The 20,794-nt window shown below is 28.9% G+C and overlaps 1 protein-coding gene across 4 annotated transcripts in view; it reads right to left on the bottom strand.

Moving 5' to 3' along the window:
- The window catches only part of LOC112682965 (pyrokinin-1 receptor-like), an 88,506-nt gene that overhangs the window by 31,168 nt on the left and 36,544 nt on the right, over positions 1-20,794 (bottom strand). For all 4 annotated transcript variants that reach the window (XM_025553762.1, XM_025553763.1, XM_025553761.1 and 1 more), the window contains exon 4: positions 16,973-17,189. In XM_025553762.1, coding sequence (XP_025409547.1) covers positions 16,973-17,189 — 217 coding nt within the window. The remainder of the gene's footprint in view (positions 1-16,972; positions 17,190-20,794) is intronic.

A 20,794-nucleotide genomic window follows, 5' to 3' on the forward strand; every position in this document is an offset into this window, starting at 1 on the left:
TAAAAAGTTGAAACAAAAACTGCACTCATTGATCACGGTGGCGAGGATTGGCTCGGAGGAAAGCAGACGTAATATAATGTAGAAAGCGACAACATTTTTTTACACCTACCCACCACAACGTCGTCGTCGTTGCTGCATACGTACCGTGGTTAAGCCACTTTTCGTTTGTTAAAACTTTGTGAACCTCGGCGTGTAGCGATGCAGTTAGTTTTAACCCCCTCCCCATCCGTATTACCGGGCTAAAGTAAGTTTCCCTTTAAGTTTCATCCCTGTAGTACACAGGCGAATCCGATACCAGTCATGACTTGTATAAAGGTTGTTGCAACTCGTACTCTACATTACATTTACCTACGGAATCATATACATCGTATTTATATAAATATAAATTTTTATGGTTTACACAATATTGTATTCACCACCTACTAGTATTTTTATTTTGTATCGTTTTCTGTGTGACAAATACAGGTTCTGTTTAATATATTTACGAACATAATATGATGTAGTTCATGATTTAGCGTCGGTACGGGCAAGATAGTTTTATCATTTTAGATTTTAGACAAATTGCGTCTAAATAATAAATGTTATATGAACGCATTGTGTTTAACGAGGCTCTTTGATGATTGGTGATTCATAATAGATTGTAAATGTTATATATAAATAATCATACAATTACATTTAAAAAAACTATGTTTTTATTGTTACTCAATAAATGAAGTCAATGTTATAATTATTAATTTATCAACTTTCTACATTTTGTTTTAATAAGTACTCGGTCGCCAAATTATCAAATTATGTTTTTGTATTAACCCATATTAAAATACATTTTTAATACATATTTATGTATTAACTAACTTGTTGTATATTAATTGTATCCATGACCAAGTGCGTAAGTGTCTATTTAAAATGTGACGGGCCAGTCCATTATTTTTTTGGTGGTTCGGTGAACCATAAAATACAACACCAAAACCGCCTCTTATTATTACATTTTATGCATAAGACGTCCGAATGCGTTTTATCGGGTTTCAGGTTCGTCTCAATAACGACATCGTAATCGCTCTGAACATTTTTGTTACTTTTATTTGTTTCTAAACATCCGTATTGTAATTTTGTCAATGATTTTTTATTTTTTTATCGATTGGTTTAAAAATTGCGTACAATAAACTAATCTTATGCCAGACCAATTATTCGTGTCTAGATGCGGTTTAGGGATCTTGAATCTGCATCCCCTGTCTCCTTGTAAATTTTGTCTCATGCTGGGAAATTTGAAATAACAATAAGTGCAACGACGATGTATATATAAATAAATACAAATAAACAATATTTTATACGAAAGAAAACAAGCGAACAGCACATAAATATGTTGTTTATTTTCCAATATATTATTATACGATCTAAAGTATTATATATTGTAGAAAGCGTATAATATCTATATTGAAGTCACCAACGATTTGAGGTTTAATCAATATTCACTTCGTAAATTAACCAATAAATTTCTATTGCAAATGGTTTTGGAAAATCACAGGAATACATTAGCATATTGTGTATTTTTGAACATAGCGTCTTCAAGACGTCTGATGGATTTCTCACGAATAGTTAGCTAGGGGAAAATGGCAGCAATAAACATTACATTTTGTACTTATTTTCTAATAATATAACGGATCTTCGGACATGAAAAATCATGTTTTCAATTGATTGTCACGGTAAAGTTTAAAATAAATTGGGACTGTTGACTTGTATATGTTTGCGAGACCAAACAATTCGCCCTTTTGTGCTTCGATTTTATTTTTACCAGAATACAATTACATACGATTCCCGATTATGGGTCATTTGAAAATGGAGTAAAATGATTTTACGTTCAATTCAAAAGAGAGTACTAAATAACGTATTCGATCTGTGTTTTATTTTTATATTTAATTTTTCCAGTTTCACATACTGTGAATTTTATGTATTGAGTGCTAGAAATCGATGTTCATACTCTTAAAAATATTGTAAAAGTATTTTCAAATAATTTCTTCATAAAGACTGATAATAATACGTATAACAAAATAATATGATCTATATTTATGTATAATCTAGTAAAATTTGATATATTTCTGGGTTAAATTATATGATTTAAAGATTTTTATAATTTGTAATATTCAAATAGTTAAAAGAAAGTAAATACAAAAAAACAAAATATTTTTTTCACGTGAGTCGAATAAAAAGTTCTTAGGATTACGTATTTGAGTGCTTTTCAATATTAGTATATCATTGAAATCTAGAAACATTATAATAATCTATAAACAATTGTCTAATTTAAGTCAAAAATTTATAAATTATAGCTCAAACATAAAAAATTATAAAAATACAATATAAATTATAAATTATTATAAAAAGTCATAAAAAATTTAGAAACTTAAAAGTTTACCTCTGTGCATGTTTTCGTTAGTAAAAAAAATATTTTAATACATTTTAAAATCAACAATCCTTAAATATATATATATATATAAAATTTATTTTAACAAAATTAATTTTTTTGAAGTTTTAGTCTTTTTTTTTAAAAATGACATCAGATATTTTTTTTATACTTTATTTAAATTTATGGTTATTAATAATTAATTGGAATATTTATAGTTTTAATTTAAACAATTACAAATCCGTAATCGTTAAATATTATGATATTGAACACAACTTATTATATTTTGAATGAATAAATAAATAATTAAAAAATATTTAGTTAAGATTTTTTGCTTTTATTAAGAAAACCGTGACCGTACAAGTTTAAGAACCACTATTATAGACTAAGACTATAATAATAGACCAATGTAATTTTCTAAAGCGATGACTTATGTTTGCCTTTAGCCCTTTCACTGTCACCGAAGCGTATTGTAGGATGACGTACTATTACGTTGAAACCTATTAGACCGCTCACTGCCACCGACGAACTATTACGTTTTAATCAATAAAATGTTAACAGAATTTTTTATCAGTTTGCATAAATGTTCACCATCAAGAACAAAAAATAAAATATTTTAGGACATCCAAATTTCGTGTCTAACTTATTTCTCTGGTTTTTATAATTAATTTTAATTTTAATAGCGATTAGTGCCTGCTAAAATGTGAAAAAAAATGATTACACGTACGTGTGACGTATCAGTCATGTCACGCACACATCTTTGAAAGTTATAAATATTTTTTCCATTTTTATTTTGTTTTATCAATAATTTTTGATTTATTTATTAACTTCGTAAGTACTAAATATGATTATTTCATATTTTTGGGAAGTCATGGCTGCATTTCTTGTAACTTGAATTACGAAGTCAATATTGATGTTATAGTTATAGAATTTATACGTTAAATCAGTGGTTCTCAATCTTTTCTGTGTGATGACATCCTAATTTATATCTATAAAAATAGCGACATACTTGAAATAATTAATGGATTCTTATTTAATAAATTAAAACTTAAAAAAATAAGTTTCAATTTACTTAGTTAAAATTTTAAAAGTTCAAAGAAAGTATTATGAAAAACATTATAAGTTATTAAAAATCCAGGCACGCATAGGTCTTTGATTCGTGGGTAAGTGGTTGACAAAGTTTCGCGTAATTTACTCTTAATATCTTTTTTGCTTTTTGTTATTTCCAATATCAAATATGCTGATTCAAACATGTATGAGGATGAAAATAAAACAACATTTTCAATTTTTATTACCCCTGTGTATTCGATTTACTGAGAAATCCGAAATGAATCACTTTGAGATATACAAAATTTGGATTTTAACGTTATAATTATTGATATTTCTAATAAATAAGATTCAATAAGAATATTATTATAATTTTTTTTTATATGTGGCTTTTATTATTTCATCGTAATTCCGTTATAATATACATTCATAGTTTGAAAGCTTATAGTTTTAATTAGTAATATTTGGTGACACACTCCATAGTATTACGTGACATATTAGTGTGTCGCGATACACCGGTTGAGAACCACGGAGTTAAATTATTTAATAGCTTTAAATTAAATTATAACTTAAGAAATAAATTTGTTATTAATTATTAATATATTTCATTCATTTCAATAGATCTATTTAATGTAGCGAAATAAATAATTTATAATATGATGATTCCATTACATACGAACGTATTCATAAATGTACTCGTATTGCAGTATGCAATGGCTAGTAAACGAAAAATATTAAATTTTTGTTAAAAAAACAAGCTTAAGTAATTGATTTTTTCGATAAAAGTGAATTTATTACATACAATTGTTTTTATTTATATTTTCATTATTACAAATATTATATAAATAATAAATATTCTTCATTTGTATACATATATAATATAATATATATAATAATAATAACTATAGTTATTAATTTCTCCGAGTTATTTACTTCTCTCCTTCTGAATAGCGGACACCTCTCAATAACGGATAAAATTACGGCAATCGATAGCGTTAGGTATTTAGAGGTTTCACTCTATATGTAACTGTATGTATTGTAATATTTCACATATATTATAACTATTTTGAGAACTATTCGTATTTCAATACAAACGTTAGCATTAACATTAGTGGATATGGAGATAATAATCATTAATGTCTAAAATCTAATGTAATGTTACCGTTTGCGAGATAAATTGTACGCAAAACGAGCGAATTATGATTATTACGCATAGGCATATGGAATTTCAATTCATTGTATAAAATTTGTTTAGACCTTGGTACACTCGCAGAGTAGGATTTTCTAGATTGTTTTATGGATTATAACAAAAGTCATAATATATTATACTCTCCTCGCGTCATTAAGCGAATCTTCGTTGCTATGACTATTAATAATATAGTTTCTTGGTTGCTAGAAAACCAGAATCGATCACTTCTTCGTGTCGTTTTGTATATCACTTTTTGATGAGTATTTAATTTTCTCGTTGAACAGAAAAATTCAAATTCGGACCGAGTAAAACGGGTTTCGAGTCGGCGGTTCGTCGAGAAAACCGCTGAGGTTCAAATCGTCTTTCAGGCAGCAGTAAGTTCTCCCGAATTTCAAACTTTATTTTTTTTTTGTTTTCTCATTCGACTCAGAGAAATATACGGGTTGATCCTTGACGGTTTTTACCGCGGTAAACCATAACCATGATATAGTCCCACACAAAAAAAGGGCGCTAATACTATGTGATATTATCTTGACGTTCAGATTCATTTCCACTGACACCGAACGTTTCGGCGATCCGCTGAGCACGGTATGGACGTGACGGGCACAAGCTCGACGGCTGTCGGAGGACTCGACCGCCGTCGCCGGAAGCGGACCGTTCCGAGGTGCGCGACATGCGCACCCGCGCCAAGATCGTGAAGTGGAGGCACGTACACCGCGAGCGCGGCGACGACCCACGCTTGATGTGCTCTGCTTGCGATCGGCGGTTCTCGAATGTTCACGCAACGCTCGTGCACGAACGGGTGCACCACGCGTGGTCCGCCGTCCACGGCTACGGCCGTCTCGCGTTGCTATGCGCGTCCTACTGCCACGGCCGCCGCTCGTTAGCCAACCGCGTGGCCGCGGTCCATCCGGCCGCGATGTCCGCGCAATGCGGCGTCTGCGTCGTGTACATGGACGACGTGCCGTCGCTGGTCGCTCACATGCGTCACTACCTGGACATGATGGTGCCGCGACCCGGTGGGATTGCGGTCGCACAGGTGCGTGCACGGCGTCATCGTGGACATCGTGCACCGTCAACACGTGCTGTGCGACTTGTTGTCCGTGGTCCTCCTCTGGTAGACGGCCTGGACGATTTTTTTTTTTTTAATTTTTTTCCACCGTTTTTTTCATATATTTTTTTTTTAATTTCATTAAATTCTGATATTAAGTTCATGTATACATTCGTGTACGTGTATAATATAATCATGTATTTTGACGTTTTCATGTTACTCAGAGTACAGTTTATATTTTACGGGTTTTTTTACTAAACATTTGTGATTATCGTCGTTGACATTTTTTTTGAATTACGCGTTTGAAATTTCAAATTATATTTGCATTTGTTAAATGTTCAAACAAAAACACAGACTGAGATTTAACGACGAATGCAATTTGAAAGCTGTCAAATCGTCAGTACTTTCTAATATGCAGTGAAAACTGTCTGAGAAATACCGTTTTCGGTTTAAAATAATGTAAAGCGTTTGTATTTTATTCGAAAAATAAACAACCAGTGTTCCTACTTTTATCTTTTAAATTTAAGTACTATCGTATGGCATGAAATGTCGTTAAGCTATACACGATCCGGTTAGATCACGAGAGGTCGATTGCGCAGATGGACTGCACAGTTTTTCCGGAATGTGTAAATGACAAGTTTACGAAGTTTTCGAGGACCGTACAGGTGGCCGGAAAAGAATCGAAAAACGATTCTTTTGGCCTGTGCAGTTATAACTGTACAGAAATACCAGAGGAGCGTGTGTGTACGTGTTATTGTACGACCAGTGAAAATACATTTTATAAATATTCGATTATTTGAAATAATCAAATTATTCGATTATTATTTTTCGATCATCAAAATAATCGAATGATTTTAATAATCGAAATAGTGGTATCAAACATATTTATCAAAAGCAAATTAATTGAATTATTCGAAAAATTGCGTGTTCTACTCATTGGGTACTAAATTAAGAAGTCGACGGTCCATCAGCATCGTGTTATAACTTATTTTATTTTTAATCATTTGTATAATACTGGTATCGGTAATCGCCACACTAATCGGTTTAATATGTATAAATATTTGGATTGAAAATGCATTTCACTTTCAAGCTTATAGATAATCATTTGATTATTTATACAAACAGTTCTAGTAGTTAAATCATGAACCATTCGATTATTGAAATCATTCGATTATCCCCATCACTAGTTGTAATTATATGTTATATGTTATATGTTATAGTTATAGTTTATTTAACTTTGTAGGTGGGTTAGATCTTTCAAGTTATTAAAAGCGAGAAAAAAAAATAAATAAAAATGTTAAATTTATTTGGCAGGTACATGTTACAAAATAAAAATCATCTGGCAGTGAAAGTGTTAAATGTTACCCGTTAGAATGGCTTATCGAACGAGAACACAGAACTAGCGATTTTTATTTTATTTTTTGATTAATAGTACAAAATTATATAGAGTATAATATATAATTTCTAATAAATGCAATTTCATACTATACATTTTTTTAAAAAATATTTTGCTTCAGAATGTTGGGAAAATTGAAATTGAAAATAGATTGTTCACACTCGTATTATATAACCGTATAACATACTAACATACATTTATAATAAGTTTGGTTTGCAAGGTCAATTTAAAACTATCAGTAAGCTAATATTTTTTTCTGCCTGAATAATTTATTAGATTTAGAAAGAAGTTCTATTTAAAAATTATATGCAATAAAGAATCGCATGAAACAAATAAAACAACTTTAAACAGTGAAGGGTTTTTATGAGAAAGCACAGCGTCGCGTTGCCACCTTTTGTGTTTTCTTTTTTTTCTTTTGTATATGTAATATATAATATGTATCATATATACAATATTTACATATATTATATCGCAAGAAATGGTTGAGATTTCGAAAAATAAATAAATCAAATGATAAAATATTTTTTGTAATTTAATACACAACAAATAATAATTTAAATAATGAAATTATGCATTACCCCATAGGCATTTATTAACAAGTTTTGGTGATGAAGATTTAGTTCTACTTTGGTAATAATTTATTCGAACAAAGATTTTTGAGCAGTGTTTTGAAGGAAATGTTGATAAATATTTAAAAATTAAAAAAAAAAACAATAGTATTAAGAATTTATTCAAAATCTAGTGTTTCAGCACGATTTGTGATAGACATTTTTTTTCAAAACTAATTAATTGTAATTTTAAATAAAAGACATTTTATTAATTAGTAATGAAGAGTTAGTGGTTTCTAGTGTGCTTTAATATTACTTAAAAGTTAGTTCAAAAATGTCACATTTTCAATAATAATATATTAGTAAAACAATGTTCACGCTAAGGTTGAAAAAACCTCTGAAAGAACACTGATAACAACTACCTTAGATAGGAAAAACCTGATAATACATTTGTTGCTTCGATAAGAATCTAATATATCATCATATTTTAGAGTTTTAAATCCATCTTATATTAATACGAATGAAATTGTTCGAAAACAATTTTTTAACAGCTTGACATTTTTGCAAAGACAACTTGTTAACTTGTTCATTCATACACTCTGTGTCATGGGCGTATTCAAGGTATACAACTACATATCTTGAACGCTTATAGAAATCGCAATTTATGTTCTACTTTTTTGGAGATTGCTAATTTTTATTATAAGTCTACTTTGGTACATATACAGAGGCGTAGCCAGGATTTGTTATATGGGGGGGGGGGGGGGGCTAAAAACTTTTAATTGAGTTATTGAAAATTAAAAACAACAAAATTAATAAACGCTTCTAATAATAATTTTTTAACTCAAATTTTCTATTAAAAAACTAATAACAAGAATTAAATAATGCTATATTTTACTTATGCCATTTTCTAAGTTATATTCTCCTGGGAGAATTTCGGGAAAATAATGTAATCACGTCATTTTTTTTAATACATTTTTTTTTTGTTTATTTATATTATAGCTAAACCATTGAGTCTCTTTTCTGTCATTGTAGATCGTAAATACATTTTTGTACCAGTTAATGTACAAAATTTCCTTTCTAGAGTGGACGAAGTTACTGGTAACGTAGTAAATGATTGCAAAAGTATTTTGATATTGGGTTGAAGATTGGTACAGTGAGAAAGTGATTCTATAGCAGACATTGGTTTTGATTACGTATTTTGTTTCCATTGTTCCTTCCATATAAACAGCTAAGCTCTGAGTGTAGAGATAGTAGCATTTTGGAGAACTTGTGCTTATACTTTAGAAGCTTTTAAAATAATTTTTATCATCATTGAGGTTTGTCGGAATAAGTTCTTCGAGGAGCATACTATTAGCTAACCTTTGATTGCAATGCGTATCCAATTATAAAATTAAATTTCAATTATAATATCAAAAAAAGGAATAAAGACCAAACGCTTGAAAAGAAGCATTTCTGGGTTCTCAGAATTAAGATTTACTCTAAAAGTTTTTCTTTCACAAATTTATGGTTTTTTTATTAATACTTTTTCCTAATTCAACAATATCGATAAATATTTGTTTAAATTTATCATATGCATTATCAAGTAAACACTGTAGAGAGAATTTTATAACCAAAATACTGCTTTTGACCGATCTTGTTGTTTACCTTATAAAGCAATACATAATTGCACAGTATAAGCAAAGCAAACTGCTGTAACTTTAAGAGATACCAAAAATTCACTGTTTGTGATAGAATTGAAATATATGGGTAAATAAGGCAACATACTAGAAATAGATTGAAGTACGTCTGATCGTTTTGTAGATACAAAAAAAAAAAATATATACAATATCAGAAATAACTTACATCATGTTCTTAATAGAAGACGTTTCATATGCTCTTGAGATACATAAGTTTAAGGAATGACAATTCGTGTAAAACGCTAGCGGCTGTATATTTGAAATTAAAGCTTGTACGCCATTGTTCTTACCACCCATATTTGTCCCACCATCATATCCTTGACCTCTAAGGTTTTCCAAACTAAAACCGATACTTTTAAGCTTATGTTTAAATCGCAATGTTTAATCGCATCTCAAATCGGTATTCCTATAGTGAATGCAATTTTGATAAATCTCAGAATGTCCTCCCAAACATTATATTTGTCCACATTAACATACCGTGTACAAACAGTAATTTGTTCTATAGTATTTCTATTAGTAATTTTATCACATAAAATTGAAAAAAAATTTGCACGATCAACAATTTTATTTACAACCACCGTTCCAATAGCTTCAGTGATCTCATCTTGTATCTGTAGATTGATCATAGTGCAGTTTTTAGGTGCTTCTTCAAAATGTTTCCAAATATCAGTATCACCACATTCTACTTTAAAAGATAGAAGACCTCAGAATACTCCCTGTTCTTTAATTAAACAGGCATTTTTAAAATCATCTGACACCAAACTACCCTGTTCACGATGCCCCCGTAATGGAAGATTATGCCTGCTATAAAATAATATTGTTTTTACTATTAGTATTATAGTATTACTATATAATGGTTTCTTAAGAAATAATTAATTTCATATCATGGTATAGGTACAACGGTTAATACTCATTTTTTAGAATGTAGAAGACGGTAGTAAATAAGCAAATTGAAATATATACTTATTGATAACTGAAAAAAAATACTGATAACAAATTAAAGTTGATTTGCCGTTAACGTATTACCTATTTTAAATAATTATAATTTGTAAAACAATTTCCATATTTAAATTTAAATATTTCAAAACAAAATAAAAATATGGCCAATGGGGGAGGCTATAGCCTTTTTAGCCCCTCCCCTCCTTGGCTACGCCACTGTACATATATATAGCTTTTTTTGCATACACTGAACACGAAGTTTGGCTACTTCTATGGTTGCACTTAATGACGCCGGTTAATCAAATCGGCTTAACAATTGCTTTTTACATTTGTGCAATATAAAGCTCAATCACATTATCATATGTAAAATAATAAATGTTAATTATAAATGCTTGATTTATTTTGATAATATTCACATTATAGAATACATTTTGTTATTGGAAAAGCACTTAGAAATTAATTTCTAAAACGTATTTAATTTTTAAAAATTTAAAACTAAAGCACTTAAAATGAATGTAAAAATGATATATATGCCGCCTAGATTTTGAAGGCAACACCGCGACGCCGCGTCAATGGCGTTAGAAGCATAACTCTATTAATTTATAAAATGTTATTACATTTTGTTATTATTTTTACAGTTTTTTTTAGATATTTAGTAGTCATTAGCTTTATTAAATACCTGTACTAAATATTACTTATAAGATATTGATATTTATGTAATAAATAATAATTAAATTGAAATCAAATAATCTGCCGTTATTATAATTACTATTATCAGTTTTGTGCCTAACGCAAAATACAATGAATGATGTATGAAATAAATCGTCTAAACCGTCCAAAAGTTGTCATTCACATGATATAAAATGTTATAAATATTTCTGAACTTGTACATTTTTAATTAATAGTGCCACAAAACTTAAACCAACAATTAAGTTAAATTTATAGTTGATTGTCTATGGACAATATAAGGTTCAGAATTTATTAAAATAAAAATGACTGAATCATAGAAAATTCAAAGTATACGTTTCTGACTTGTAATTTTTGTTTTTTTAACTTTGGTACATTATATATTTTGCAAATAAAGAAAATTTTTTCTGAACAAAATCTAAATATTTTCTTTTTATTTATCCTATATTTATTTCCTATAGATCATCGTTTGGTAACAATTCTACAAAACATTTTTTTTTCACTAACTTTTATTTATCTTAATTTATTATATTTTAATATTGTATCATTATTTTATTGTGTCATTGTATCATTTTTTTTTAATTGTAAATTCCAATATTTCCCATCGAGTGATGATAAATATGTTAATATATTTTCAGTTTATGTTTTGGCGACTAACGAATGTTATAAATATATAAGTGTATGGCTTGTAATTGAAACTATGTCTAAACGGAATGTGCATAAGGTGGATTATGAATACTTGGATTTTTTTTTCTTTGATTGGTTTTGAGTAGAGATTAATTTTTCCGAAATTATTTTAAATACAAGTTGGTAATTTAATTTTATTAGTAATTTTGAAACAGTATGGTCAGGAGAGTGAAAAAAATATCAGTGATACATTGATATTATTGTATGTTTCAAATTTCAAATTATATCGATATATTAAAGCAAAATATCGATATTTGATAATATCGACATACAAGTCCATGCTTACCCTGAACATGAAGCCTGACTACATCTATAATCTATGTAGATATAAGTTTATATAGTCCAACCTCGGTAACAATAAGTGAAATACTTTATTTCATTTTTATTATATTAGCTTTGTTTATTTTCAGCCCAACTAACCCTGACCTATCCGTTGGAGATGTATGTCATGCAACTAATGAATGATTTATAACAGATGGGTATAAACATAAAACTTAGAAACATATAAACCAACATGGTATGGTTTATAGCTAATTTGCGATTTGATGATGTTATAAAAAAGATTAGCTCAACAAATAATGATGAACTGAAATAATGGACCCCTGTTATTTTCAAATAGACGTAAACTAACAATATTTCGATTATCTCAACAAGTACCTCGGCTTGAATAAAAAATTACATTCAGTACAATAATTAATTATCATCGGTTTAATTGATGATTCTTGGTATTAGTTTTTTTTTTTTAATAATTGATAAAACTCAATTTCCCTAACACTATAACCTAATATGTATTTTGAAAAAATTTCAATTTTTTTATTCGTTAAATTAAAATTTTTTAAAAATAAAATTATTTACAGTTAAAAATCAATCATTTGGACCGTTTTTCTTTTGTTACTCAATTTAAAATCTTCTTATATACCAGAGAATTTACCATAAAAAAATATTAATCTTTTTCGTTTTTTATTTGATAATTATATATTAAATGACATCAAGTATTTTGAAAATTATAACATTCGGAGCTGTTTTCGTCGAACAATATTTATTAATGAAAATAATTCAATGTACTCTATTTAACAGCTTTATATAGTAGTTGTCAGCTCACTTGACCTTTAAACAAATGGAACAATTAAATTATTAGGTTCTAAGTGACTTTGTACGGTCAGACATTAAAAGTGCAAAACGCGGACACTTTGTACGGTCCGGTAAAAAGGTACATTTCAGAACGCGGACACTTAGTACTATTATGTTATATACATGAAGTATATATTATAAATATAAGTTTTATACCTAAGTTGTAACTAATAATTATTTACACATTTTTACATGTAGTTTGATGATAGAATGATATTATTATTTGTTTTTTTAGATTATTATTATACAATCAATATTTTATAACAATTTTATTTTTATTTTTTCTATTTTAATAATTAACACTATACATAATTATTAGTTACTACTTAGGTATAAAACTTATACTTATAATATATACTTTATGTATATAATAGTACAAAGTGTCCGCGTTCTGCAAAGTACCTTTTTACCCGACCGTATAAAGTGTCCGCGTTCTGCAATATACCTTTTTACCAGACCGTACTAAGTGTCCGCATTCTGCATTTTAAACAATGGACAGTACAAAGTGACCATTTACTAAATTATTACACCATAGGTGTTATATTACGTTAGTCGGTGAATAATAATAATTACGAGATATAAATTTTGCAGTGGAGAACTTAGGCGAAAATTGTGTCTACCTCACGGATCTCGATGTTGGGAACATAAAACGTTCTTTATTATTATACACACATGTCCTTTGGTTTTCCTACACCCAGTGACACAAGAATGGTTGAGATCTAATATAAGTAAAAAAATGTATACGCATATTATATGTAAATCGTATATAATTTTATGAGCTATAACGTTTATAATAACAATAACATTATTAATAATAATAATAATAATAAAAGTAAATTAGTTTTAAATCACATAGTCATTTGTATACAAATTTTTCATAAATATACTTTTAAAAATTCATGAATATTATAAAACTGTAATTTTTGTAGTCTTTTATTTACCACACGTCGGATCTATCGTAGTTGTTTAGTAAATGTGTAACGAAAGAGGCTAGTAATCATCGATCATTCAAAAAGAGCAAGCGATAATTGCGCTTGTTCGTCATCATATTTTCTATTTCACTAACGAGTTTGATTAAATTATTGTAAATCCTAATCTGTCTTGGAATATTTCTCAACGCAATTTAGCATCATCATCATCATTATATTTGCCTATGAAAATCAATGACAAATAAAGCTTGGTATTTGTCACACCAAATCGCGCTCTCTAGACACTGCATTTTATCAGATGTTAGTCCTCTTACAACTAGTGTGTTTAGTCTTCTACTGGCTCTACCCATCGCAATATTATAACAAGATTTATGCAACAAACAGCCCATCTGCGTGCAATCTTCTCCAAGTAAATTGTCTATTTTATCCATTTTATTTAAGTAAAGTTTTCGAATTTTGAACTTTCAAAAAAACATTACTTGATCATGTCAGCACATTGAGTATATATTTTAAAAATACTATAAATCACCTAATCATTCATACCAACGTCGTAACTAATTATAATTTAGTTTATAAATATCTAAACGATAATGAGCTGATCGAATTTCACTCATATTTATATACTTGAAATTATACGTCATATTAATTAGGTTTCTCCACCAGTCCATTACTTTTAAATATATTCAAGCGAGTTTAATAGATAACAATAGTAATATTTTCAAATCTGATTTGCTTCTTCACACTAAAATTAAAATAGAGTTACCAAAGAAAAAAATTTACTCTCCTACAATGCCATGATTGTCAAGTCTACTTTCGCAAAAGTTATTTTTGTTTCCTTGATGTGTCAAATGTGAAGACAACCACTATACTTCAGAATACATTAAATCACCGTCAGTACCTACCAAGTGTGCCCTTATAAGCAGGACTACACATAGCCTCATATAAAGGATGTTTGGTGTTTAAAAAACTTATGGTAAACCACCGAAAATATCAAATAGACAAACTTCATCATCGTTTCGCTCCCAATTTCACTATACCACTTACAAGTTATGTTATTCTGAATTCAAACCAGAATCAACAACAATCATATGCCAATATCACTACTAACTTCACTGCCAACATAACAACTTCAGATACGCTCAAACTTTGGTGGTGTTTCATACATATTTCGTATTTATAATTAGAGATTTAAGTATTGTATTTCGATTTGGGATCACTAGACGATGTGAGTTTTTGTCGTCTTATAAAATAATAAGTAGAAAAATGTTTGTTTTGATGCATAAACTGTGAAGGTTTTAAATGGTTCATGCCTCGTCTTAACGAAACAATCAGATCCTGTGGATAAAATTAGAAACAAAGTTGAGACCACCACTGTCTGTGTAATTTATGAATAACATAGAAAAACTACATAGTTTTAGTTCTTAAACGTTAAATAAACCGCCAAGCGTTGTTTCTTTATTTTGGTTAATGTAGACTTTTTAGACTTTTATTTTAAAAACCGTGAATATATTTCAATAACAATCGACATATTTTATTAATTTAGTTTGAGTCATTGAGAAAATTTTCCGATGCAAAGCAATCCCAAGAGACAGCAACTGTATTTAACGGATGAAATAAATGAAGACTGTTACATACTGTAACATGTTTAATTTTTTTTTTTTAATAGTTCTAAAGCTACCAACACATAAGACTTGTGCAATATTTATTTTATTGGGATTAATTATAATAATTTATCAGTATTGAAACACTCAAACAATAAATATAGATATTATAATTGTTTTTTTCGAAATGGGATATTGGACATGGTGTTTTAAACTAGAGCTCTCGAACTTAAAGACTCGTGTGAAATTAAATTAAATTATTCAAGTGTAATTAAATTCACAAATTCCCGTTAATATATTTTACGTGATTGCATACCTGAATTATAATTTCACGTGTATCCGTGCATTTAATTTCACATGAAATAGAGACCTTTAGTTTTAACCGATTAGCCTTAAGGTGATCTGATTACCGCAGATTAGTTCCCAGTCGTGTTTCTTTTCTTTCCATGCGTTAAATATGAATAAATAATATGTTTATGTACTTCAAACGAGACATGTTGAAAACTGAAATGGTTTCGAAACGTTGTTAGTACAGTGTATTGTCCTCTATGTATTGTTTTCTCCTGCGTTGATAAATAAATAATATTACGAATCATTTATATCATTTCACAGCTTAATTTTTGTTTTCCGTTTGGCGGTACTGAAGAGTGATAGTGAGTTTACCATATGACAGCTGTAAAAGCTTGTACAGGATCGAAAAATAAAAATTATTTCGAATCGTAGGCACATTTATTTTTTTATTATTATTATCTACAGGACACGCTCGAAAAATAATTGAATATACAGTACATATTTAGGGAATACATATCGCTGATTTAATGAAAATAAAATGTAGGGGTCGCTATTATATTATATCATAATGCAGTGCGGACAAGAGACGTATGATTTAAATAATTGTATATGTTTAATAAGTTTTAAAATTGCAAATTTCAGGAGTTTTTTAACAAGCGAAAAACAGATCAAATACGCGAGATTTGCGTTATAACTCACCGATGACGTCATACACATAAATATTGTGCAAAGATGATAGGAAATAATCGTTGTCCGATACATGAATTATATGGCAGTAATGACTAGATTAGTAAAGTACATCTTTGGCACCAGCTCCGTCATCGTACGAAGCTCGAAGTGAATATTATACAATTGTTGTTAATAATAATACTACTATAGCATGGTCCGAAAAATACTAAAAAATACTAAATTTTAAATCTAGAAGCGATTTTCGGCTTCAGATAATGCGTTAGAATTATATAGTAAAGCTTGTTAAAAAACCTAAACTAGATTTGTGTGTTTGCCTAAATAAGCGGCATTGACGTGGTTCGTTAATGTCCTATAGATATATCCGTTTCGATGAGTTAAAATATCAATTCTGTATTTCCTATTATTACTACTATGTCTACTTATACATCTTATGTCCTATATCCTTTGTATAGATATTTCTCGAGTGTGTTTCAATGTCTCTCGGCAGAACGACCGTAACGAGTGTTTGCCGACGCGGTCTGAACAGGAATGGACAGTTATGTCGCGAAGATAACAAGCAAACATCACGAACTATGGTCAGGCCACGTGGTATAGATGCGTATGTACAGATATATAATGAAAATTGTGCGGAAAAACGGTTTATTAAGTAATTAAACTTAGCTTAGTGGTAGTGAATTAGTAATTCATATTATAACGACATCAGAATACTACTCACCTGAGGAAAAGCAAGTGTCAAAGCCACCATCCAAATTATTAATATGTATTTAAATGCTCTGGAAAGGTTGGATTCTGTGTGCGATAGAAACGGATGACAAATTGCAACGTATCTTTCGATGGTAAATGCCGTAATCGTCAATACTGTAGCGTTCGTCGATGTCTCCGCAGCGAACCCTCTGATTATGCAAAACATTTCTCCGAAAACATAGGGATATCTAGAAAAAGAAAAACACAAAAATCACAACATTTTAAGATCAGCATTGAAATGATACACTAAATTACACACAAATGTATTACGTTAGACTGCGTTCTATAATTATCATTCATTATTCTTTTACAATTAATTTCGTAATGTTTCTATGCTATAATAGTTAGGTATTCAGAAGGTAATACTCATGATCACTATATAATATACAGTAATGAGTATGAGTATGTGTATTGCAGACCCCAGGAGGCTACGGGCCACAGGTTAAGAATAGCTAGTACATGATATTAGTAAAAAAAAAAAAATCAGGGTAGTATCATAATTTTCCATTAAAAATATATCACATAACGTTAAAGATTCGTAGAGAGCGTGGCATGCAATATTATAATATTATCACTATATGAACAATTTTCAGCTTATATGACGTTCGAACATATTCATATATTTAGTAAAAAATAAATATAAATAACGTATTTTTTTTGTAATATCATGTAATATATAGCTCATAAAATTACCTCGTCAGCGATAATTCTTTTGAATAATAAATGAAAAAATAGATTTCGTTTGTAGTAAATACCACGTATGCCGTCCCTGTCGATAATTTGGATCTAATAGACTTTATTTATAAAACGTCATTAAGTCACTATATCTTATATTTATTAACCAACAAATAAGAATTGACCAACCGAATTTTTATTCTAGTCCCTTAGCATCCATCGGAAATGTTATTTCTTAAACTTTTTAAATGACCGCGGGGTATAATAATGAATTCGAAGGTTGAGAAATTTAAAGCGAACGGATCTCGGAAAACTGTATTACAGAAGCAAATAACAATCGATATAACATAATACTATAAATTCGTACATTTTATAATTAGAAAATTATGTTGTGTGAAGTCTCTATTGTCGTTAACGGAATTTAATCGTACACACGTTTTTCGTCACACATCTTTTTACATTTTCAGCATTCATAACTTACGTGATATAAACATAATGTATTTAACCATCATCATCCGATCGCAAGATACTATAGATAATCGATTTTACATGGAATTATATTGTCGCAAAGTATATAATAGTCGTTTTATAGTTATAATTGTGGAATGATCCGTAGGGAAGGACGTGCAGCCACTTTCACGGCTACTCGTATTGAGTAATTTAAAACACGCCATGCACCGGAGGGTGTATTATATTATAATATTTACAAAACAGTTGTTGTAATGACGGCTCAAAAATAATCAAAAATAATAAAGTCGACTTTCAAAAACGGCAGTAAAAATTCGAATAAACTTAGGGTATATTAATTGGTGTACAACACATAAATCGTATTACGCAATGCAATAATTATGTGATATCGTTGAATTAATATATTATATTATGTAAGCCTTGGATATGACTTATATTTTTAAGAATAGATTAACTCTTGATTTACGATGTTACAAAATCCTTTGCAAATCATGATCGAGGAGGTCATGTCAATAAACATAGTTTTAAGATAATTTCACTCGGACTACATTATAATCAGGAGTGTGCAGTGTCGGCAAAAGTGTGTTACGAGTTTTCAAACGAATAAGGTTTTGCTCTTCATAACTATATTAATCTGATAAATAAACTCAAATAAAATTTATGTTATGGTAATTTTTGGTATTTCATACTATAAAATTAATACAGTGATGTACATTTAATATATAATTAAACGTTGTCAGTAATTTTGCGTCTGTGTTAACATCACCAAAGTTCCATGTGGGCTTACTTTAACTAATTACTTTGTTTAGACTACAGGTTCTCAAACTTATTTCATCCACCACCCACTTTGAGAATCAAAAATTTTCCAGCGTCCCCCTCCCCCCACAAAAAAAAAAGTATTTTAACTGAAGTAAATTGATAAATATAAAAAACAGATTTATCATATTATTAAATATTTATAATCAAATAACATACCCAATTACTAATTCGTTGCCAATGACCAAATGTAATGCCGTTGATTATAAATGCTATTATATTACTAAAGTATTTATAACCCTATGGTAATACTAATTCTTAGAACGAAAATAGCAGAAAATAATGCAGGTCTACACTAATGAAGATCATTTAAAATTAAAAATCCACTACCTTCCATAATATAAACACCGGTTAACATATTTTATTTATAGTAAGTAAATACTTTTTTGAAAAAATATTTAGGCCCCAAATTCAGATTTGCCCCATAGTGTGTAGTTGTGGCACTGAGTGTGACGTCTCTATTCTTATGATAATTTTGCAAAAAATACAACTAAAGTGTTTATTTTTACATTTAAGGTAATGTCTTAAAAATAAAATGAATAAACCAAGATTTTGGAGATTGAAAAAAAATTGAAAAAAAATTTACTTTGAGCCTTCACAGCGAGTACTCGTATACTAGTGCCTTCATCCATTCTAGAAACACTCTGTATATAATTTTTTTCTTATCACATCACATATATATTGTAAACCTCCATCGATAAAATTATATTTTAATAAATAAAATTAAAAAAAAAAAGAATCTAATACAAAGACCAACGTTTGGTTATAGGTTAAAATCTAAAAATTTAAATTTAGCGGATTTAATAAAACAAATTTAAAAGAACCAAACATATATAAATAAGTATTATAGTGTGTAGTAATTTTGTTTTGATATCATAGTATTCAACTAATGAATTATGACAGATGTATAAAAATTGTGTGGAAATTATGCAACTATATATTTATTATACTTGATAATATTCATTGTTTATTTTATAAAACTTATTTAGTAATCACTTATTATCAAGGATGAACAAGTAGACATTTATTATTACATTACAAATAAATGTCAATTTGTTTATCATTTCGTAATTGCGTATGATAGAACACATTTACCTACCAATTAATAACTTTGCATTATTTACACCCATCAATTGATGAATTAATTTTCGTTTAAGTTTTGAAAAATAAACAATATTGAAACGCAATATAATATATTTCGATCGCTCTTTCCTATCCGATATTTTTCGTTCTGGGTTGTGTCATGAGAAAATCGTTACAAATCGTTATTTGTTTTTTTAATAAAAATATAAACGGACCATACCTTTGTGTCTTAATTCAAAATATATTTTACGTCTTATGATGATTGAAATAATATACCTATTCAACTTTATATTCCATTGACATAAATTACGTTCTTATTTTATTTTATAGTCACTACAGTCTACGAGACGCCAAATCTGGGTCTTTATTTTAAACTTAAAGCGGATATTGTTTTATTAATGTATTCATTATACGTCATCGGAAAGACACGTGGATACATTTTTTAACTATCTTTTTATACCCACTCACTCTCCCAGAGGAAAAAAGAGACAGATTCATCCTCACACCTACATATACAGACCTTATATAAACGCATGTGATGATTTTATTACATTTAAAAACATGGTAGTTATTTTCGCGAAAGAAACAAAAATATTTCCAACTTGTATTACATTACACACAATTATATATATAAAAAAAATAATGCAATGTGTCTCAAAGGCACTGTTTTATAAGCTTTTCTCGGTCAAGAACAAATATATTTTATCTTCATATAATAACACTAGATCTAGTTAGCTTCGTTCTAAACATT

The sequence above is a fragment of the Sipha flava genome, unplaced genomic scaffold, assembly GCF_003268045.1.
Source record: "Sipha flava isolate LNK unplaced genomic scaffold, YSA_version1 217_pilon_pilon, whole genome shotgun sequence".
Taxonomy (NCBI): domain Eukaryota; kingdom Metazoa; phylum Arthropoda; class Insecta; order Hemiptera; family Aphididae; genus Sipha; species Sipha flava.